At 29.7% G+C, this 18,816-nt stretch overlaps 1 protein-coding gene across 4 annotated transcripts; it reads right to left on the reverse strand.

Annotated features, from left to right (window-relative positions):
* Positions 1 to 542: 542 nt before the first annotated feature.
* On the reverse strand, positions 543 to 17,822 carry LOC130662931 (nonsense-mediated mRNA decay factor SMG8). Of its 4 annotated transcripts, none has more exons than XM_057461911.1 (9): positions 10,642 to 10,776; positions 7,826 to 8,227; positions 5,017 to 5,202; positions 3,142 to 3,364; positions 2,771 to 3,067; positions 2,490 to 2,702; positions 1,216 to 1,455; positions 846 to 1,131; positions 543 to 777 (listed from the first exon to the last, which is right to left on the reverse strand). In XM_057461911.1, exons 2-9 carry the CDS (start codon positions 8,186 to 8,188, stop codon positions 636 to 638), a joined length of 1,950 nt encoding a protein of 649 aa, XP_057317894.1. In that variant the 5' UTR covers positions 8,189 to 8,227; positions 10,642 to 10,776; the 3' UTR covers positions 543 to 635. The 4 variants fall into 4 exon arrangements, with proteins under 4 accessions (XP_057317894.1, XP_057317892.1, XP_057317891.1 ...); XM_057461909.1 differs by lacking the exon at positions 10,642 to 10,776 and adding an exon at positions 8,405 to 8,603; XM_057461908.1 differs by lacking the exons at positions 543 to 777; positions 846 to 1,131; positions 1,216 to 1,455; ... (2 more) ...; positions 3,142 to 3,364; positions 5,017 to 5,202 and adding exons at positions 10,859 to 11,038; positions 11,953 to 12,478; positions 12,550 to 12,708; ... (2 more) ...; positions 17,189 to 17,463; positions 17,533 to 17,822 and having other exon boundaries at positions 8,089 to 8,227.
* Between the last annotated feature and the right edge of the window lie 994 nt (positions 17,823 to 18,816).

The raw sequence follows: 18,816 nt of genomic DNA on the forward strand, positions 1-18,816 counted from the left end.
TCATAGTTGTTATTAATTTAACATAACACTTTACACTTCATGTTACATTTATAATTTCTTTTGTAAAATTGATGAGAGAGTTAAATAAATAAACAAATAAATGAATAAATAAAAAGTTTATCTACATTTTATTTAAATTCATAAATTACAAAATTATTTTCAAGTATCATAATGTCATGGTTGATTTAATTAAGTAAACAAAAAATAATAAATATCATTTTAAAAAATTATTTTACAATTGCTTAATAAATAAAATTCATCACATAAACCGATGAAAAAAGATTTTATACAATTTTATAAAATTATATATAAATTGGATAGAAAAAATAGCCTGATCCAGTTGTATACAATTCGATATAATTTCAATTATAGAGAATTGTATATAATTATATAGAATTGTATACAATTTGTATATAATTGTATACAATTTCTATACAGATTGTATACAATTGGATCGGGCCATTTTTTCTATCTAATTAATATATAATTTTATACAATTGTATAAAATCTTGTTTCATCGGGAAGCCATCAATGTTTGTTAGAAAAAAAAAAAATTTCTTACTTTTTTAAAAAAATATAAATATTAATTAATTACATTAACGTTACAAACATCACCGTAATTACGCGTGATAATTTTAATCTCCTAAGATAGACGAACCTTGACTGTGTCGACTACAAAAATATCGACCTTGCTGAGCGCGACTGCGACATTTAGCGCCGGTTTTAGTGAACGCTGTGCATAAAGCTTTTGGTGATGACACTAAACTTGGCGAGATGCTAAAAAATATTTGCAATTAGTTTACTAAATTTACTTATCTAAAAAATAAGTAAATTAAGTAAATTACCTTCGCGATGGCGATGATTGACCAGAGTAAGTACTAGCAGGTGTAAGACGTTCATTGTTATTCCATCGATATCTCAATTCAGAAGCGTCAATTATATTTTCATTATTAAAAGAACGATCAAAGTCACTGTCGTCTTCTGATACTGTTGGATGCTCGCGCGTATAATCTTCGACAACATCTTCGCGGCTTTTTTTTGAGGGCAAGTATGAACATGAGAGCTCTTCCATTGGCAAATTATGCTGTCCATACCAAACTGTCATATATTGCCACATATTTATAATACTGCCTATAATAATTATTATTATTACTGTCTAGTAAAATTAATTGAAAATAATAAAATTCCTGAAATTTATTTAATATTCAGTTGTACCTTTGCAGCGCAATAATTGTTTTGCGATGAATTTATAAGTATCTTGTAAAGTATTGGACAGACGAGTGACAAAATTGGTTTTAAAATATTTTCGCGCTACAGGAGTCAGAGGCGGTGATGGCTGCGACGATAAATGACCATTAACTTTATTATTACAATCTCCAGACAATGTTTCTATTCTTGTTTTCCTATCTCGAGCAACACCAAAGATCGCATGAATACCGACCATAATAAAATGCACTGAAAAAAATAAATAATTGAATTATTTATAATAATTATTCATTTTACTTTTAAATTATTAACACAATGTAAGTTACATAAATATTTTATAAACGTAATAATCAGTTCAACAAAATAATTACGATTTTGCAAGTTTTAGTTGCTTAATTTACAATTTTTTTTTATTTATCGACATATTTTTCCCGATATGAACCCTGATAGCCACCTTAACCGTAAGTTAACTTCAAGCTACAGCCGTATTCTGAAGCCAACTTAAAGGAAAGTGTTTGAGAGCAAGGAGTTACCTTTAAGTTGACAGTAAATTATCTGTAAACTTGAATTCAATTTGACTACAAGTGTTACTGTCAGACAATGACGTTAAGTTAATTAAAAGTTTCACGGCAAGTTCTTTTGTCAAATTACATTCAGATGACGGGAGTAGATTTGCATCAACTTGCACGCAAGTATTATCCAGCCGAACCTTGCCAGAAACTTGTTAAGTTAGCCGTAGATGCTTCACTGCAGAACTTGCTAAGCAATTATATTTAGAATGTTGCTATCAGGGAAAATTTTCAAAAAAAGGGAAGTCATTGGTTTCGCTCCGATTTTCAAAAATCGAGTTTTTATCAGATCTCGACGTTTTTTCTAGTCCCTAGGAAGCTATTCTGACAATCTTTAGATGGACGTCCGTGTGTGTGCACGCGTGTGTGTAAACTATTTTTTGTCAGACAATATCTTAGGAACGAATCAACTGATTTGAATGTACACTTGGCAACTTAAATTTGTACCCGATCGTGTTGCCCTCGGCTTGATATTTCAGTACATCTTCATTGTAACTAGCCGAGGGCAACACGACCCAGTACAAATTAATGTCGACAAGTACACTCGGCGACAATCCATGTAAAAAAAATTGAGCTCGGAAACAGCGAGAAATTTTGGGGTTGGTCCACCGAGTCAACCATTTTTCAAATTTTTCATTTGATAATACAATTAATTATATCATTTGGTAGAACTAGTGATGTATCGATGATAATTTATAAGATATAAATACTTACTTCCGGTTATTAAAAATATTAACATGGTAAGTGAAGTGAAATCCAAGCATGCATTCATTCCATGTTTTAAAAATGACACTAGATTCATCGGGATCAATCCCATTATTGATGCCCTCGTTAAAAATGGTGCATTTAAAAATGCCGCGATAATCATTGCTCCAAGTAAATAAACAATGTGCAGAGATATTTGATAAACTTTTTGCAACTGTTCACCTGCATTAAAAAATACATGAATTAATTAAATACTTAAAATGATATATTAAGTAAAAATATAAATATACCGGTATTTCCAATGTAATCAGTGATCCAGCTCAATTTTTCTTCAACTTCCGTCCGCATTGACTCAGTTAAATTCCAAATAAAATGAATAGTATCATTAATCTTTTCCAATTTCTCAAGAGTTTGTTCAAAATGTGCAGCTGCTTCGGCATTCTGTTGGACGATGCGATTTGTACTTGATTCTATTTTATCCCAAATTAATTGGGCTTGTTGCTGAATATTTTCCAAATCTTCCAACAATTCCTTGTGATTTTCTTGACGTTCTGATGATTGGGACAGCAGCTGCTCACTTGCTTTCTCTGTTTAAAAAAAGATAATCATCATTAATAATACATGAGAAATAAATTTAAAAAATTATATTTTTTTTTCTTACCTAATTTTTTTTTTATATCTTCAGTCATGGTTGCTAATTGTAGGTGACCAGTTCGTATCAAAGCCTTTTCGTTATTTAACTCACGAATATTATTGGCAACAAATTTATGAGCCAAAGACTGAGCGTTCTTGAGATACTGCTGTTGCTCTAATAAAATTTTGTTTCCTTGCGATAGTGAAGACAAAGCTTCAAGGGTTTTACCTTCCAAATGTTCGTGACTTTCCTAATTTAAATATTTATCAATAATGTTTTTTTATTCAACGTTTATAAATAGTTATAAAATATAAAACACTCGATTCTCTAAAGACGTTCTCGTGGCATGAGTATTTTTTAGTCAGTAATTAGTCAGTGACTTAAATTTGTCATTCTCGATGCTTAGTGGGGGGTGAGCCTTTTTTCAGGCTGGAGGTAAAGTTTGACACTGTATCTTAAGATTGCTGATAATTTATAGATCAACACTTAAGATACCCAATAAGTAAAAAGTTTCTAACATTAGTAATAAGGGCCCATGAGAATTACCAACACAAATTTTTTTTTTAATGTGGACATAAAAAATTAAGCCTAAAAATTTTGTAAAAAAACCCGAACTAAAAATTTTAAATACACTGTAAAAAATTCGCGGAGTGAATGCGAATTAAATCCGGAGTGAATGAATTTTTAATTATTCACTCCCCTCGGAGTAAAATTCACTCCGGAGAGGAGTTTTGAAAATATTAGTACTAAAAAATAACCCCACACACACTATTTAACAGTTTAATATAAATTCATTTGAATGTTAAAACTCCGGACTGGAGTGAATTGGGAGTGAAATAAAATCCGCGTCACTGCGAAATCACTCCGCTAAAAAAAACTCCCAATTCACTCCGTATGCGAAGTAATTTTTTTTAAAACTCCGGAACTCTGAGTGGCGGAGTGAATGCGGAGTGAATTCGGATTGAAATTAAATCCGGATTCACTCCCGATTTTTCTCAGTGTATCGCGATAAAATAAATACATTTTTTTTATATAAACAGACTTTAAATTTTTATAATTATTATCAACTTTTTGCTGGCATTTATTTTTTTATTAGTCACAAATTTTGTACATATTTTTACATGCACTGTAAAAAAACTGGGGAACTCCAGGCGGTATGGGTGTTAAATTTCAAGACTGAAAGCGGTGTTAAAATAACATCACCGCCGATGTAAATATTCTTTACCGGTGTTAAAAAAATTTCCCAGTGTTAAAATATTTTTCGGCGTTGAAAATATTTTACTGTGTGAATATTTTTACGTACTCGATCACTACAGTTAATTACTGTTTTTATTAATTAATTAAATTATTGGTAATTGAAATGGTGGGCGTAAAATTGTGTAATTTTTAAATAAATTACGTATAACATAAATAATTATTGAAATAAGTACATAGCAAAACTCAAATTTTCTCCAGTTAATGTTCGTTAAATTTTTATTTTTTTTTATATGTAATACATTTTTTTTTTTTTAATTTCTACTCGTGAATTTTTTTTTTACACCGATTTAACACTGGTATTTTAACATCGCCTACACCGGTGTTATTTCATTTTAACACCGCGCGTCGTTAAATTGAGTCCATTTTTAACACCGCTCTTTTTACAGTGTAGATACAAATAATATATTAGAAAAAATAAAAATATAATTTATAATAATAAAGTTAAAAAAATTAAATTTTGTATCAAATAAAATCATAAAAATTTTTTATTATTAAATATCTGAAGACTGAACGTTAAAAAAATTCTAACAAAAAAAAAGTCTACTGACTGCCTCGGATACCGCGAAAACCAGGACATTCCCGGGGGACCAGGATGGATGGCAGCGATTTATAAGGAGTAAGTAATTATAAAAAAATGTAATTTACCTTCAAATGAGCCAACGCATCTACTTGTGAACGAGCACTCTGCATTAATTTATTTACAGTCAGTTCAGTAAGTGCACGAAATTGTGTACTGCGTGCTGTATAGCAAACAGCTCTTGCACGATTGCTCATCAAGTGATAAGCATTCCACATATCTGCGTCCATATCTGTTGTACATTGTTTCAATGACTGAAATAATCCACATTATTAATAACAATCGATTTTAAAAAACTATTTTATAAAATAAACCAATTAAATTCATTAGTATACAAATTATAAGTTTGAAATGACATTTTTAAAAAATAAAAAATGGGCTTGGACCCAAATCCTTTGAGGGGGTCTTATTTCTACCAATCACATTGAGTATATATATACAAGTTCAGACTTGCGTGAGTCACCCCTCTCCTTTAAAATTCACTAGTGGATACTCCTTTTTTACTTACTCTGAAATATACAACCCCGAGCTTGCTTATAACATGTACTCAGTATTTGTCATATATATTTGCATTGAATCAGTTACCCAACAAAGAATTATTATAATTATCCCGAGGATTAAAAGTAAAATATAATCAGTGTACAATAAATTTAATTATTTGACGTATTGCCCGCTTTCGCCTGGTACTGATAGTAAACAGGATCACAGGTAATTCAAATTTTTTTTATTTTTTGTTTAAAATAAAAATAATAAAAAGCGACCTGCAGTCACTATATGAGTGCCCAGTATCACTATCATATTTATAAAATATAATTTAAATTTAGTTGTTTATTGAAACCTTATCAATTTACTTCCAGATATTTTGTTATTTTTATTATCATTGAAATTTAAGAAGCCAAATCTGGTCATTAATTTGCAAACTTATTGATTTTGATAATTTCATACTCATGGGATTCTTAAAAAAAATCAACACACGGTAAAATTTTTTTTATTAGTTGTCTAATATACAGCCGGGCCTCGTTATAAGACTAGTTCGGGGCTGTGGGGGGAAAATTCTTAAAATTGAGGTTCCCCCACTATTGTGCTTAACAGCGTTTGCACCCAAGCCTCGCTGTAAGACTATCGCCGTTTTGCGTTTTATTCAAGTATTCGATTCAACTCTGCTCTATTATATAGTGAATCAATTTTATGTAATTATAAATAAACAGAATTTCGTCACTCTTTTGACTTAATTAATTACGTGAACCCACGAAATTTTAAGTATTCTTTGAGAAAATAAATTATTTAATCTATAATCTATATGCATGTACATTTTATCTCGATTTTAGTCGTAGTGTCCGTTAGTCTTATAGCGAAGTTTCGGCGTAAAATTTTCATTGAGCTGTTAGTGGGGGAAGCGTTCCGAGCGAGTTTTAACGAATTGAAGGGAAGAAAATTATAACGCGTAGTCTTATAACGAGGTCCAACTGAACATAAAGTTTTGCTGTACGATCAATGAATGAGACATGAATTTTTTTCGATTGGGCTAAAAAAAAATCAAAAACTTAAATGCGGGGGACCTTCCTATTAAAATTAAGAGCTTATTTTTGGCGGGAGTTTTCTAGAGGTGTCTAGCAACCAATTTTTCAGTGTCACTAGTAAAAAAAAAAATAGTCCATTTTTTTTTACCCACTCTAATATTCAGTGACAAAATAATTAAGACATCAATTTATTTAAAGAAAATAAATACGATCGACTTTTTTTTCCGCGTAATTTGAATGTATTTTGAATGATATAGATAAATTTATATTTGTCTAGATACTTGGTAATAAAAAAGAATTAAAACCATGGAAAGGTACAAAATTAATTCAAGACCTTTTCAACGATAACAAACTTAATAACATTAATTAATTCTATCATATAGATATGCCGAGAACAAAATTTTCCTTATGAGAGGTTTGCACTTTTCTCTCTATTACACTCAAGTCCTGAAACGGTACTATCTTTGTTGCACTTGTGCAGTAAATGGAAACTGGCCGAGTTTTTCTCTTAAACAAACGAATATTATAAAACAATTAAAGCGCACTTCGCTAGATTAGACAGTAGTGCAGCAATGTGTAGTCTATATTTTGTATTTAGAGATTCTGCTTCCGAAAAAAACTCAGCCGAAAATATCTGATAACCCCTGTTATTCTCTTAATAATATAAATTATTGCTTTGATTTGAATAATATTTTCACGTTTTGTTATTTAATTTATCCAATATCTTGACATAAAGAATTATTTATTAAAGTAATTTATTATTAATTGAAAGGTTTGTATTTATATTATACTTATCCAGTACTTTGTTCTATCGTCTAATTTTTGTTTACAGCTTGGCTGAATAAGTCAAAGTATAATAGACAAAACGTTAAAATAAATAATTGTTTAATTTTTTTTGTCCAACCTCGTCTAACTTTTTGAAATTTAGTAATTATTGTAAATCATAGACACAATTTAACAATAATAATAATTATTACTTCATTATCTATTGTAATTTATTTAAATGTTTTTTTTTTACTATAACAGGGGTTCGTACTTCTCTCTCTATTACACTCAAGTCCACGAATGGTGCTATTTTTGTTGCACTTGTGTAGTAAATGGAAACTTTGGCCGAGTTTTTAAACGTTTCTCTTAAACAAACTAATATTATTAAAGAATTAAAGCGCACTTCGCTAGATTAGACAGTAGTGCATCGATGTACAGTCTGTATTTTGTATTTAGAGATTTTGTTTGCGAAAAAAACTCAGCCAAAAATATTTGATAACCCCTGTTAAATACAGTTGGTAATTTTCGTCTAATCACCAGTGATTAATTTTTACTGCTAAATTATATAATATTTACTATATTTATTTCTCACCATTTCTTCAGTACATGGAAAAATTTTACGTCCTTCAACACTCGACTGACAGTTAAGTAAATTAACACTTAGTTTAGCCAACTCTTCTTCAGTCATTCCACTACAAGAAGTTCTTATTTTCATGACAACTTTGTGCTGACAAGTTTCTAATGGCGATGACAATTGAATATCAGTTATTTTAGCAGCTTCTTGAAGGAATTTTTCATCCTCAGTCATGGCTTCATAAGGAATCGCTACCAATGGAATACCATCAGTTAAAAGTACGTTGGTGTTTTCTGATGGTTTGTCCCAAAACCAACTCAGCAGTGATGATCCACTGACGCAGGACAGTATCAGCGGCATTACAATTATCAGGTGCTTCATTTTTCAAATTATATCAGCACCCAAACCATAAAAATATTTCTGAAATAAAATTCTGATTAATTATGCATTTGAATTTGAATTAAATTTTTTTTTGACGGAACAATTAATTGAGAAATAATTTTGACTTAATACGTAATAATTCGAGGATTAAAAATAGATATTTATAAATATGTTTATGCAAAATTACTTAACCAAAGTAATTTGACGTTTACTTACACAAAATTTAAAAAAATTACTAGTATTGATGTTTTGTTTTTATGCTATCGTAATATAATGATGTGTTTCTATTTTTTCCAGGTATATTGTTATGATTAGAGTATGTATAAATTTTAATTAATTCATAAAATTATATTTGGAGTATGAATTCAATGCGACAAGTTCATTCCTGTTTACAAACGTTAACGGCTAGATTTTTGAAGGTCTCGGTTAAGAATTTAATGACACAATCAACCAATCAGAAGCATTGAAGGTTAGGTTAGATTTCAAGTTTTTGACCAATTGGAGAAATTCAAATTTTATGTACTGCGCATGCGCAAATTTACCCGCGAAAAATGTGATCATTTTAAATACACATAATAGTAAATGTACTTATATAAAAAAACTTGGCTTTGAGATAAAATAAAGTTTGTCTTGTCCTTTTAAGGCTGGGCCGCACCTAACGAAATCTCGAATTTAAGAATTATAATTATTTATTAAACAATTATCACAACAGCAATTTTCTTAGCTTCCGACTAAAAGCAGAAGACGAACTTCCTCAGAAAATTTTCATCATCCGAGTCCCATAAATATTAAAAAAGTAATTAGAATTCTTAAATTCGATATTTCGTTAGGTACGGCCGAGCCTTAAAAGACATCTTTATGACATCTTAAAGTTGTCACTGTGTTACTTGAGTAGCACACTTTGCTTTGTGACATCTATAAGATGTGATGAAGTTTTAATGAGCTATGTTTTAATCAATCGATGAGGCACCAAAAAGTTGACAGCAAACTAACGAGAAGCTACTGCAGAAGCTTGTCGCCAAAGTGACAGCAAAAATTGGCATTTCCATAAGTTGACGGCAACTGGTCACCATTTTTCTGAGAAAGTTGGTGGCAAAAATTGGCGTTCCATTAGTTGACGGAAAGTTGCCTTCAATTTTCTTAGAAAGTTGTCTACAGGTTGCAGCAGTAGATTGTCGTCAACTTTCTGGGAATTTGTAGTCAACAGTTACAAAAACTGAAAGTTGTCGTCAATTTGATCGCATTGAATTGACACCAATTTTCTAACCAGAAAATCTGGATATCAAGGAATTTCATAAAAAAAAAGACTTGACACAAACGGCAGCATAAAGTCAATTAGAAATAATTATCAATAAGTCATCTGAAGGATTTTTCAATTAAAATGACTTTTTTAAGACTGTAAAAAAACCCAAATTTCCTATGACTTCTAGGACCAAAATCTGTACGTATTATTTGTATAAAAAAATTTGGATTTGAGACAAAATAAAATGTGTTGTCCTATTTGAGCATACTGTTCCCTGATAGCCACCTTAACCGTAAGTTAACTTCAAGCTACAACCGTATTCTCAAGCCAACTTAAAGGAAAGTGTTGGAAAGCAAGCAGTTACCTTTAAGTTGACAGTAAATTGTCTGTAAGCTTGAATTCAATTTGACTACAAGTGTTACTGTCAGACAATGACGTTAAGTTGATTGAAAGTTTCACTTCAAATTCACGGCAAGTCCTTCTGTCAAATTACATTCAGATGACGGCCGTAGATTTGCATCAACTTGCACGCAAGTATTATCCAGCCGAACCTTGCCAGAAACTTGTCGTTAAGTTAGTCGTAAAGTGTTTCACTGCAGAACTTGCTAAGCAATTATATTTAGAGTGTGGCTATCAGGGTTGTTGGTCCTAGAGTCGGATAAATTTTTTTTTTCTCGTTAACTATGCATTAAAAGTTTAAGAAATGCTTGCAATATTAAGATAAATTTTATATGTAAAACCACAAAAATAATATTTGTTGTGAAAAAAACAGATGTAAATTAAATTCATTTTTCACTTCTTATGAAATTTACTTTAATTAACGAGCTCTAGAAATTACTTCTTTTAAATTTATTTTTAATTTAATTTTAGCCGGCTTTCATGTCAAGTTTTTTAATAAAATATTTTTACCATGACATAAATCGGCCAGCTGTTAAATTGCCGTCTTATAAATATCGCAAAATCAAGTGTACTATCGGATACCCGACTGCCAGTTTCCTACCAGCCCCCGTATATTTAATTAATAAATTTATTTTAAGACCGATAATTATTAATTTTCTTATTATTATAAATTAAACTAAAAAACTTCTTAAGGGGGCTGTATGGATATGCAGGGATATGTATTTGTTATCTTTTGCGGAATTATATATGTTATATATATATATATATATTAACACAATGATTAAATTAATGAAAAAAAATTTATTACTACCTATATTATACATTAAGTTTTTTTTCTGGAACAACTTCACTGATTCCATACATTCCAGCAAGTAATCGTCCATGAGAAATGGAAACTGGTTCTTTTGGTACAAGGTAAGGTCCTTTTTCCCCCATATAAACATATCTAAACTTCAGCTAAGGAATTAAAATATTTACAAAATATTTTTATACTATTTAAAAAATAAATAAATGAATAAAAAGGATACGGCAATCGTAAAACCCAATAAGCGCTTTGTGATAATTTGATTGGTTCTTCAGCACCAGTTACAAAAATAGGACAAGGTGGTGGTCCTGGTTGTACTCTAGGATTAAGTGTAACATGAACAGGAGCTTTGGGTGTTACAACATGGATTCTCATTAATTGAGCAATCAATGGTTTTGGTTGCCTAAAATATAAATATTAAAATTTTAGAATGATAAATATAACCCAAGTAGCACAGAGACAACTCGGCTGCCCAATTTCAAAACACAGTAAGGGACAAATTTTTCAAAATCGATGTTTTAGTATTTTTAGTTTCAGTGGAGTCTTGTGAACATGGTTCAATATATATTTCAAAATTTTTATTTTTGTCAGTTACTGTGTTTTGAAATTGGGCAGCCGAACTTTAAGATGTCGTAAAGATATCTTTTAAAAGGACCAGACAAATTTTATTTTGTCTCAAAATCGAGTTTTCTTAGATAAATAAGATGTACAGATGATGGTTCCAGGACTCAAGTAGAACACTCGGCTTTGTGACATCTATCTGATATCAGTTTTAAGACTTATTTTTTATCTATCAATAAGACACCAAAATGTTGACAAAACGATCGGTAATTAATTTCATAAAAAAAAAAAAAATATCTGCTTAAAAGACTTGACACAAATGATGACAAAAAGTAAGTTACAAATAATTGTCAAATAAGTCACTCAAACGATTTTTTAATTGAAATCACTTTTTTAAAATGGGAAAAAGAACACAAATTTCTATGATTCCCTAAGTAGCACAGAGACAACTTCAAGATGTCTTTTAAAAGAACATGAAAAATTTTATTTTGTCTTAAAGTCAAGTTTTCTTAAATAAATAAGACGTATACATGTTAGTTTTAGGAGTCATAAAAATTTCTCATTCGTTTTCCCGTTTTAAAAAAGTTACTTCAATTAAAAACTCCTTTAGATGACTCATTTGTAATTTAATTTTTGTCGTTACTTGTGAAGTCTTTTAAGCAGATATTTTTCTTGATGGAAAAAGCCTCAAAATTGATATCTTATAGATGTCACAAATCCAAATGTCCTACTTGGTAAATATAAATAATAACAAACCTGCAAGGACAAGGAAAATATAGCGGCATATCGGCAGTATTTGAAGTTACTTTGTTTCCACTGTCTTTAACTATTCCACTTCCAGTTGCTTTAAGAACTTTATCAGGAGCAGAAGCCATGAATCGATGACCACGTGGACACTCGTACTCTACGCCCACAAATATTTTAACAACAAATTCTTTCCCGCCTTTAGACTTTCTGCACTTGAGTGCATTTGAATTTTGATAATTTTTTCCTCGACTGTTGTAATTGTAAGAGGAATGATTGTCACCAACCATAGGCCAAAACGATCCTTTTTCTTTCTGATGCTCAAGTCTGACTGTTACATCCCAAGGCAGTAAAAATGCTGATGTAGCCAGAATACCAGTTTGATGTTGAAGACCAAGATTGTGTGAGTACAAGCTACTAGGACCTAAACAAACAAGTGACCAGCTTGAAAATTGAGGTAAAAGACCAGCTGGTGACTCAGTATGCAGCATTCCTGGTAGATATTCAGTTGTTGATGGTTGTCTCACTAACGATTTTTCTGTAAAACAAAAATATTTATTAAAATAATTTAATTAGTAATATTATAAATATAAAATTTTTATTCTCTACCTTTGGTATTCTCTGAGTCAGTGTCAGTTACTTGTATGACAACTTTATGAGCTTCACTTGGTGTAAGATTAATTTTACTATCAAGTTCTCGAGTCTCTTCACCCTCAGAATCACTTCCCAATTGCGATTGTCCACCACTTTCATATCCTTCGATATTATCTATTAATTATTTAAAAATTAATTACAATTCCAAGCAAATAACTCCTGTAAATTAAATAAATTAAATAACTATTAATACCACGTAAAGGACTGTCCGTTGATCCACACGCAAGTGTTTGATTTTGTGAGGTTGAAATATCGACTCGACTACAGGAATCTTTTCTAGGAACACCTGGAATAAGTTGTGCTGGCCTGCAATATATAAAATAAATTATCATAATTATTACTTACAATAAATAAAGCAAGGCGGCCACAAAGAAATGATTTCAAAATTTCCTGATATTTCTCAGTTTCCCAGTAGAGTTTTTCAAATTTTTTCCTGATTTAGAACTTTTATTCGTATCATTAAGATATTCAAAGTTTTTGACATATTTTCATTATCGATAATTAAATTTGATGATTAAATCATGCGATAATAAAAAAAAGAGTAAATAAAATAAATAAGAAATTTAATTACTAAAATAAATTCAAATTACACTAGTCTCACAAATTAAGGGATACTAAAAAATTAAAAATTTTGAAGTGATTTTCAACAGGCTGTAACTCAAAGGAAAATTGACGTACGAAAAATACAAATTGTAACTTCAAGTGTCTAGTTTTCTGATCTAGTCTTAAAATTTTTTTATTACACCCGGTTACGGAATGACAAAAAATCAATCGTAATTATCAAAAAAAATTTATTGAAGCCCGTAGACCGTTTTTAAGATGAGCAAAAACTTTTTGTCGATGGTTTTCTTAGGATTACTCTAGGACCGCGCATAATAAAAAAATTTTAAGACCAGATCAGAAAACTAGAAACTTGAAGCTACAATTTGACTTTTTAGTTTTTCTTGTACGACCATTTTCCTTTGACTTACAACCTGTCGAAAATTACTTCAAAATTTGAAATTTTTTAATATCCTTCAATTTTTGTATCTAGTGTATTATTGAAAAATTAAAAAATTTTTAACTGTCGTAATTAAATTCCCGGATACTTTTCAAAATTTCCTGATATTTCCCGGTTGCATTAAATTCCCTGATAATTCCCGATATTCCCGGTTTGTGGCCACCTTGTAAAGTAAATAAAATAAAAAAAATGATAATCTACCTAAAATTATGAGTACTAGGTTGAAAAACAGGGAATTCAATTTTTTCTAACTGCGAACAGCCGCATTGTTTAGCCATCAATTGAAACCAATCAAAGTTAGCATGTCGTAAATTAAAAGGATCTTCTCTTGGTCCTTGACATTGCCCACAATTACAAGCACAAACATATCTAACTCCACTGCAATGTTCCATAATTGGTAATTCATTTTCATCCTCACGTTTATCAACAAGTTCACCGCCACCTGCACCTTCACTGCCACCTTTATGCAGTGGATTAGTACATGGATTACCAGTCAGTGACAAAACTTCACACATTTGTTTGCCAGTTCGCCAATGTTTGTCGCACTCCATCTGTAATTTTTCACTAAACTCATCATAAAGTGGCCCACGTGCATGCATTTCAAATACCGCCATCGCGTGAGCCAGCTTACTTTCATGATAAGCGCGGCCATAATGTTGCGGTAAATTATCTTGATAAGTTTGTAATGCACGTGGTAATATTTTGCTACATCTACTTTTACTAAATTTGACGTCTGTATTTAGCAGACCGTGTAAAGCTGACAGCTCTTTGTCAGTACTGTGCATAAAAAATTCATAAACTACATTGGCAACTTTTGTAAATAATGAGACTGATGGTATTTCAAAATATGAAGGAACTGGGTGACGTCCAACTTTACTGTTATCATCAAAGCCTTTACTGAATGCTAGATTGACGTGCTGATGTAAAAACGTTTTGAATGATCGTAGCTCATTATTTATTCCAAAATTAAAAATTCCTTCACCTTTATCACTCTTATTATTATTGTTATTATTAACATTGTTATTATTAGTATTATTTTTTGACCCGGAACTGATTTTACAGCTATCTATTAATTTTCTCATCATGTAGCCGTACATGTCACGAGACTCAGTGGATCCAGTGTGAATATAAACAAATTCTTGATTAGCTGGAATAGCAAAGAGACAATAGGAACTAATATTATGTACAACATGATTTTCTTTGAGGATATCATAAATTTGATCTTCCATAGAGTGCTCCAGTTGTTTTATATTTGGTAAATTTTCTGGTGTTTGCTTCAATTCAACTGGACCAGTTTCAAAATAAAATAAGACGCGGGGAGGACAAGGTCTGCAATTAGTCACCCAGCTTTTTGGTAGTCCTGATATGGTACCAAGTAAACTAGACAATTGTGTTGATACTTTTTGTCTAAAAGAAATAGTGTTTTAATTTTTTAATACCAATATTATTAATTTAAATTAATAATAATTTTCGGATTTTTTTTTTCAACAGTAAATTAAAAAAAAAAAAAAAAAATATGCACATGTAGAAAATTAAAAAAACTATAAGTGCAATTTTTTAAATTATTTTTTTTTTTTATAATTTATAGTTTTTAAAAAAATCTGAAAATTATTAGACCTCGGCTAAATTATGATGGTACAGTTAGCGGACATCTGACAATTTTTAAAACTTTGAAATAATAAATTAAAATGTTTAGAAAATAAAAAGAAAAAAATACATGTTTAGAGAATTCAAAATTCAGTACATGGATTTTTTTTAAATTTTATTATTTTAATTACTTAATTTTTCTTAGTCTCGAAGCATTTAAGAATAGATTGTTTGACTACTTACTTAAATTAGATATGTAAATTATTGTACGCTAATATCAAGTAAGAGTCACTATAGGCGTGTTCAGAAACACACTCTAGAAGAGAAATATTCAACTCCTGCGTTCAGAAATATCCTCTGGTCGAACCAGAGGTGCGATTTAACATTACAAAGGTACTAATCACACCTGGATAGGTAATTTTTCATCTCCAGAGTGTACTTCTGAACACCTCCTATAAGATATAATGATAGTAGTTCATTTAAATTTATTAGAAAATTATATGAAGTTACCGAAAAACATTTACTGTTAACTACAAGATAGGGCATATCGATACTGCCATTCTAATACGTCGTATCTCACAAAATTTGACATTTTCACTTTTCGTGAAAAATGGAATCATTATAACAATGTGCAGCTTATGTCAAAATTTTAGAGGTCGAATTGTTTATTTAGTATTTTTAAACAAATATTCTAATATGTTGTATTTAAGTTAATTTTAAGGAAGTAATTAACGACATCAGTAAGAAGGTAATTATGCATAATTATTTACTCTTCTTACAACATATAATTCAAAATTATTTATTCACTACAAATGTCTGTATTTTATGAAAAACATGAAAATAAATTTGTAAGTTATATCAATGTAAACATATTACTAATAATTTTCTTTGCCGAACGTGAAACATTTTTATCGTCTCCTGAAAAATTTCCCAAATGTGGGATACGACGTATTAGAATGGTAGTGTCGATGTTATTTAAAATTTTGTAAATAAGCTAAGACGGTATTTCAAGTTATTTTCTCAGTTAAATCAAAACCTAAATTAAAATAATAAATTGAAACTGAATCAATTAAGGCCATTGTCAGACAGTGCTCCCCGCTTTTTAAAAATTTTCAATTACTTTCAGCTGTCATAAGCGTATCAAATTTTTATCAATTAATTAAAAAAAAATTAAAGCATTAATTGAACAAAGGACAACTTAATCGTAATTTCGCCGATATATAGATTAAAAAAAAAATTATTTACACTTGATATCAATTAGAAGTTAAACAAAATTCGTTAAATAAATTTCAGTAAAATCGTCATGTCAATTTTATAATTCGAATTTTTAAATTTTGTTGGCTAAAATTTATTCAACAAATTTCGTTTAACTTCCAATTGATATCAATTGTAAGTCATTTTTTTTTAAATTCTATCTCAACAAAATACGACTGCGTTGTACTTTTTTCAATTAAGGTTTTAATTTTTTCAAAATTAAATAATAAAATTTTAATACGGTTATGACAGTTGAAAGTCATCGCATATTTTTAAAAAGTGGGGGGCACTGACTGAGAATGCCCTTAATATTAAAATAAATATGTACCTGAAGATAGGAACGTTTTTCGCGCAATGAAAAAAACAGAAATGAAAAGTAAAATTCTACTGGATGACTAGATTTCTGAAATCTTTCGCATATAGATGCTGGTATGTCAGTTGAAAATCTTGGACTACCCCAACTTCCGGAACTACCTCTTAAGTGGTCAAATTACTTAAATTTTTTTCATTTTCGTTGCGCGAAAAACGTTTCGATCTTCAGATACATAAATAAATAGCTTAAATTAATAATGTATATCGTTATTTTGTACTGTATATTATTAAAAATGTAAATATATATTTTCCATCCGGCCATTATCGCCTTGGCATAAATAATAAATATCTATCTATATACTTTTCTATATGTAATTGAAAAATTGTCGTATGTCTGCTACATTTACAATCATGGCTAAATTCAATATCATTATTAATTACCTAATTTTATCAAGAGCCCGAAATAGATGCAAATAACTGTAATCAAACGTATGAGTTGGATGACTGACAATAACTATATGAGATATATGAAAAAGAACTAGTAGAGCTTTGGCGTATTTTTCTCTCATAAGTGCCCACGCACTCAGAAAATCTTTGCATCCTGATTTTTCTATAAAACTGTCATATTGTGACACCAACGTTTGACTATCCAGCAACCCTCGCAAGTGTAAATAAATAACTCGTTCTTTTTCATCATGATAACCTTCAATTTCAGACTAAAAATAAAATTTAGTAAACATATTATTTATATAAAATTTATTATTCATTTTTATTTATGTAAATACCATCGTGTCATCATTAACAGTGGGGTGATCAAGAAGATCTACCAGAAGATTGGTACCAATCATCTCTGATTTACATCCTTTTGCACGGTATTGTGATTTTCCAATTATTGAAACAATTATCACTTTTCCGGCTGCTGGTGATTCCTCCTGATTCCATGGTATTGAAAATTTTTTTGGACGCATTATTGATAATTAATATTTACATCAAATATTTTATTTGTATTTATTGTTTTAGGTTATAATTTATAACTAGGAATTCCACATATCACAACAAATTATTAAACGTTAGGCCTTTTGACGACAACTTCCGCGCAAGCGCATCCGTCATGTTTTAAAGGCGGCAATTCAAAATTTCAGACAATTTTCCCAAGTAGCGCATAGACAACTTTAAAAGGACAAGACAAATATTTTTTTTGTCTCAAAGTCAAGTTTTTTTCATATAAATAAGACTTATGGATGTAAGTCTTAAGGACAATCAGCAATTTTTCAAATTTCAGAATAAATAAATAAAATATAAGTGAAATAAAAATTTAAAACTATGATAGGAAAGTGAGCAGACACCTGAAATATTTAAAAACTTTGAAATAATAAATTAAAATGTTTATAAAATAAAAATAAAAAAATGCATGTTTAGAAAATTCAAAATTCAGTACATGCGTTTTTTGAAATTTTATTATTTAAATTTATTTATTTAAAATCCATCAAATGTCTCATGTCTGCTACATTTACACTCATTTTTTTTTCCTATCTTAAAAAATACATTTAAATTTAAGAATCGTTTAGATGATTTATTTTAATGAGTGTAAATGTAGCAGACATAAGACAATTTTTAAATTACATATAAAAAAATAAACAATTAAATTAATAAAATTAAAAAAATGCATATACTGACTTTAGAATTTTCTAAGTCAATTTTTTAATTTTTTTGTTAAAAAAACTTTATTTTAAAATTCAAAAAATTGTCAGATGTCCGCCAACATTACTGTCATCTTATTTTACCACTATTTGTAATTTACTTTTTATTGTCACTTGTGTCAAGTCTTTTAAATAGATATTTTTTTGGTGACATAAATTTTTGATCCTTTTGTCAAAATTTAGGTGCTTTATTGATGTCAAAAAACAGCTTAAAAACTGATATCTTATAGATGCCACAAAGCTAAGTGTATAAACAGTTCGAAAAACATGGCGGATATTGAGACATGCGCAATGGAAATGAAAGGGCCGATTATTTATTAAAAAACATAATTATAAAATAAATAATTGATTTAGTTACAGAATGTCTTC

This window comes from Microplitis mediator, chromosome 2, assembly GCF_029852145.1.
Source record: "Microplitis mediator isolate UGA2020A chromosome 2, iyMicMedi2.1, whole genome shotgun sequence".
Taxonomy (NCBI): Eukaryota; Metazoa; Arthropoda; class Insecta; order Hymenoptera; family Braconidae; genus Microplitis; species Microplitis mediator.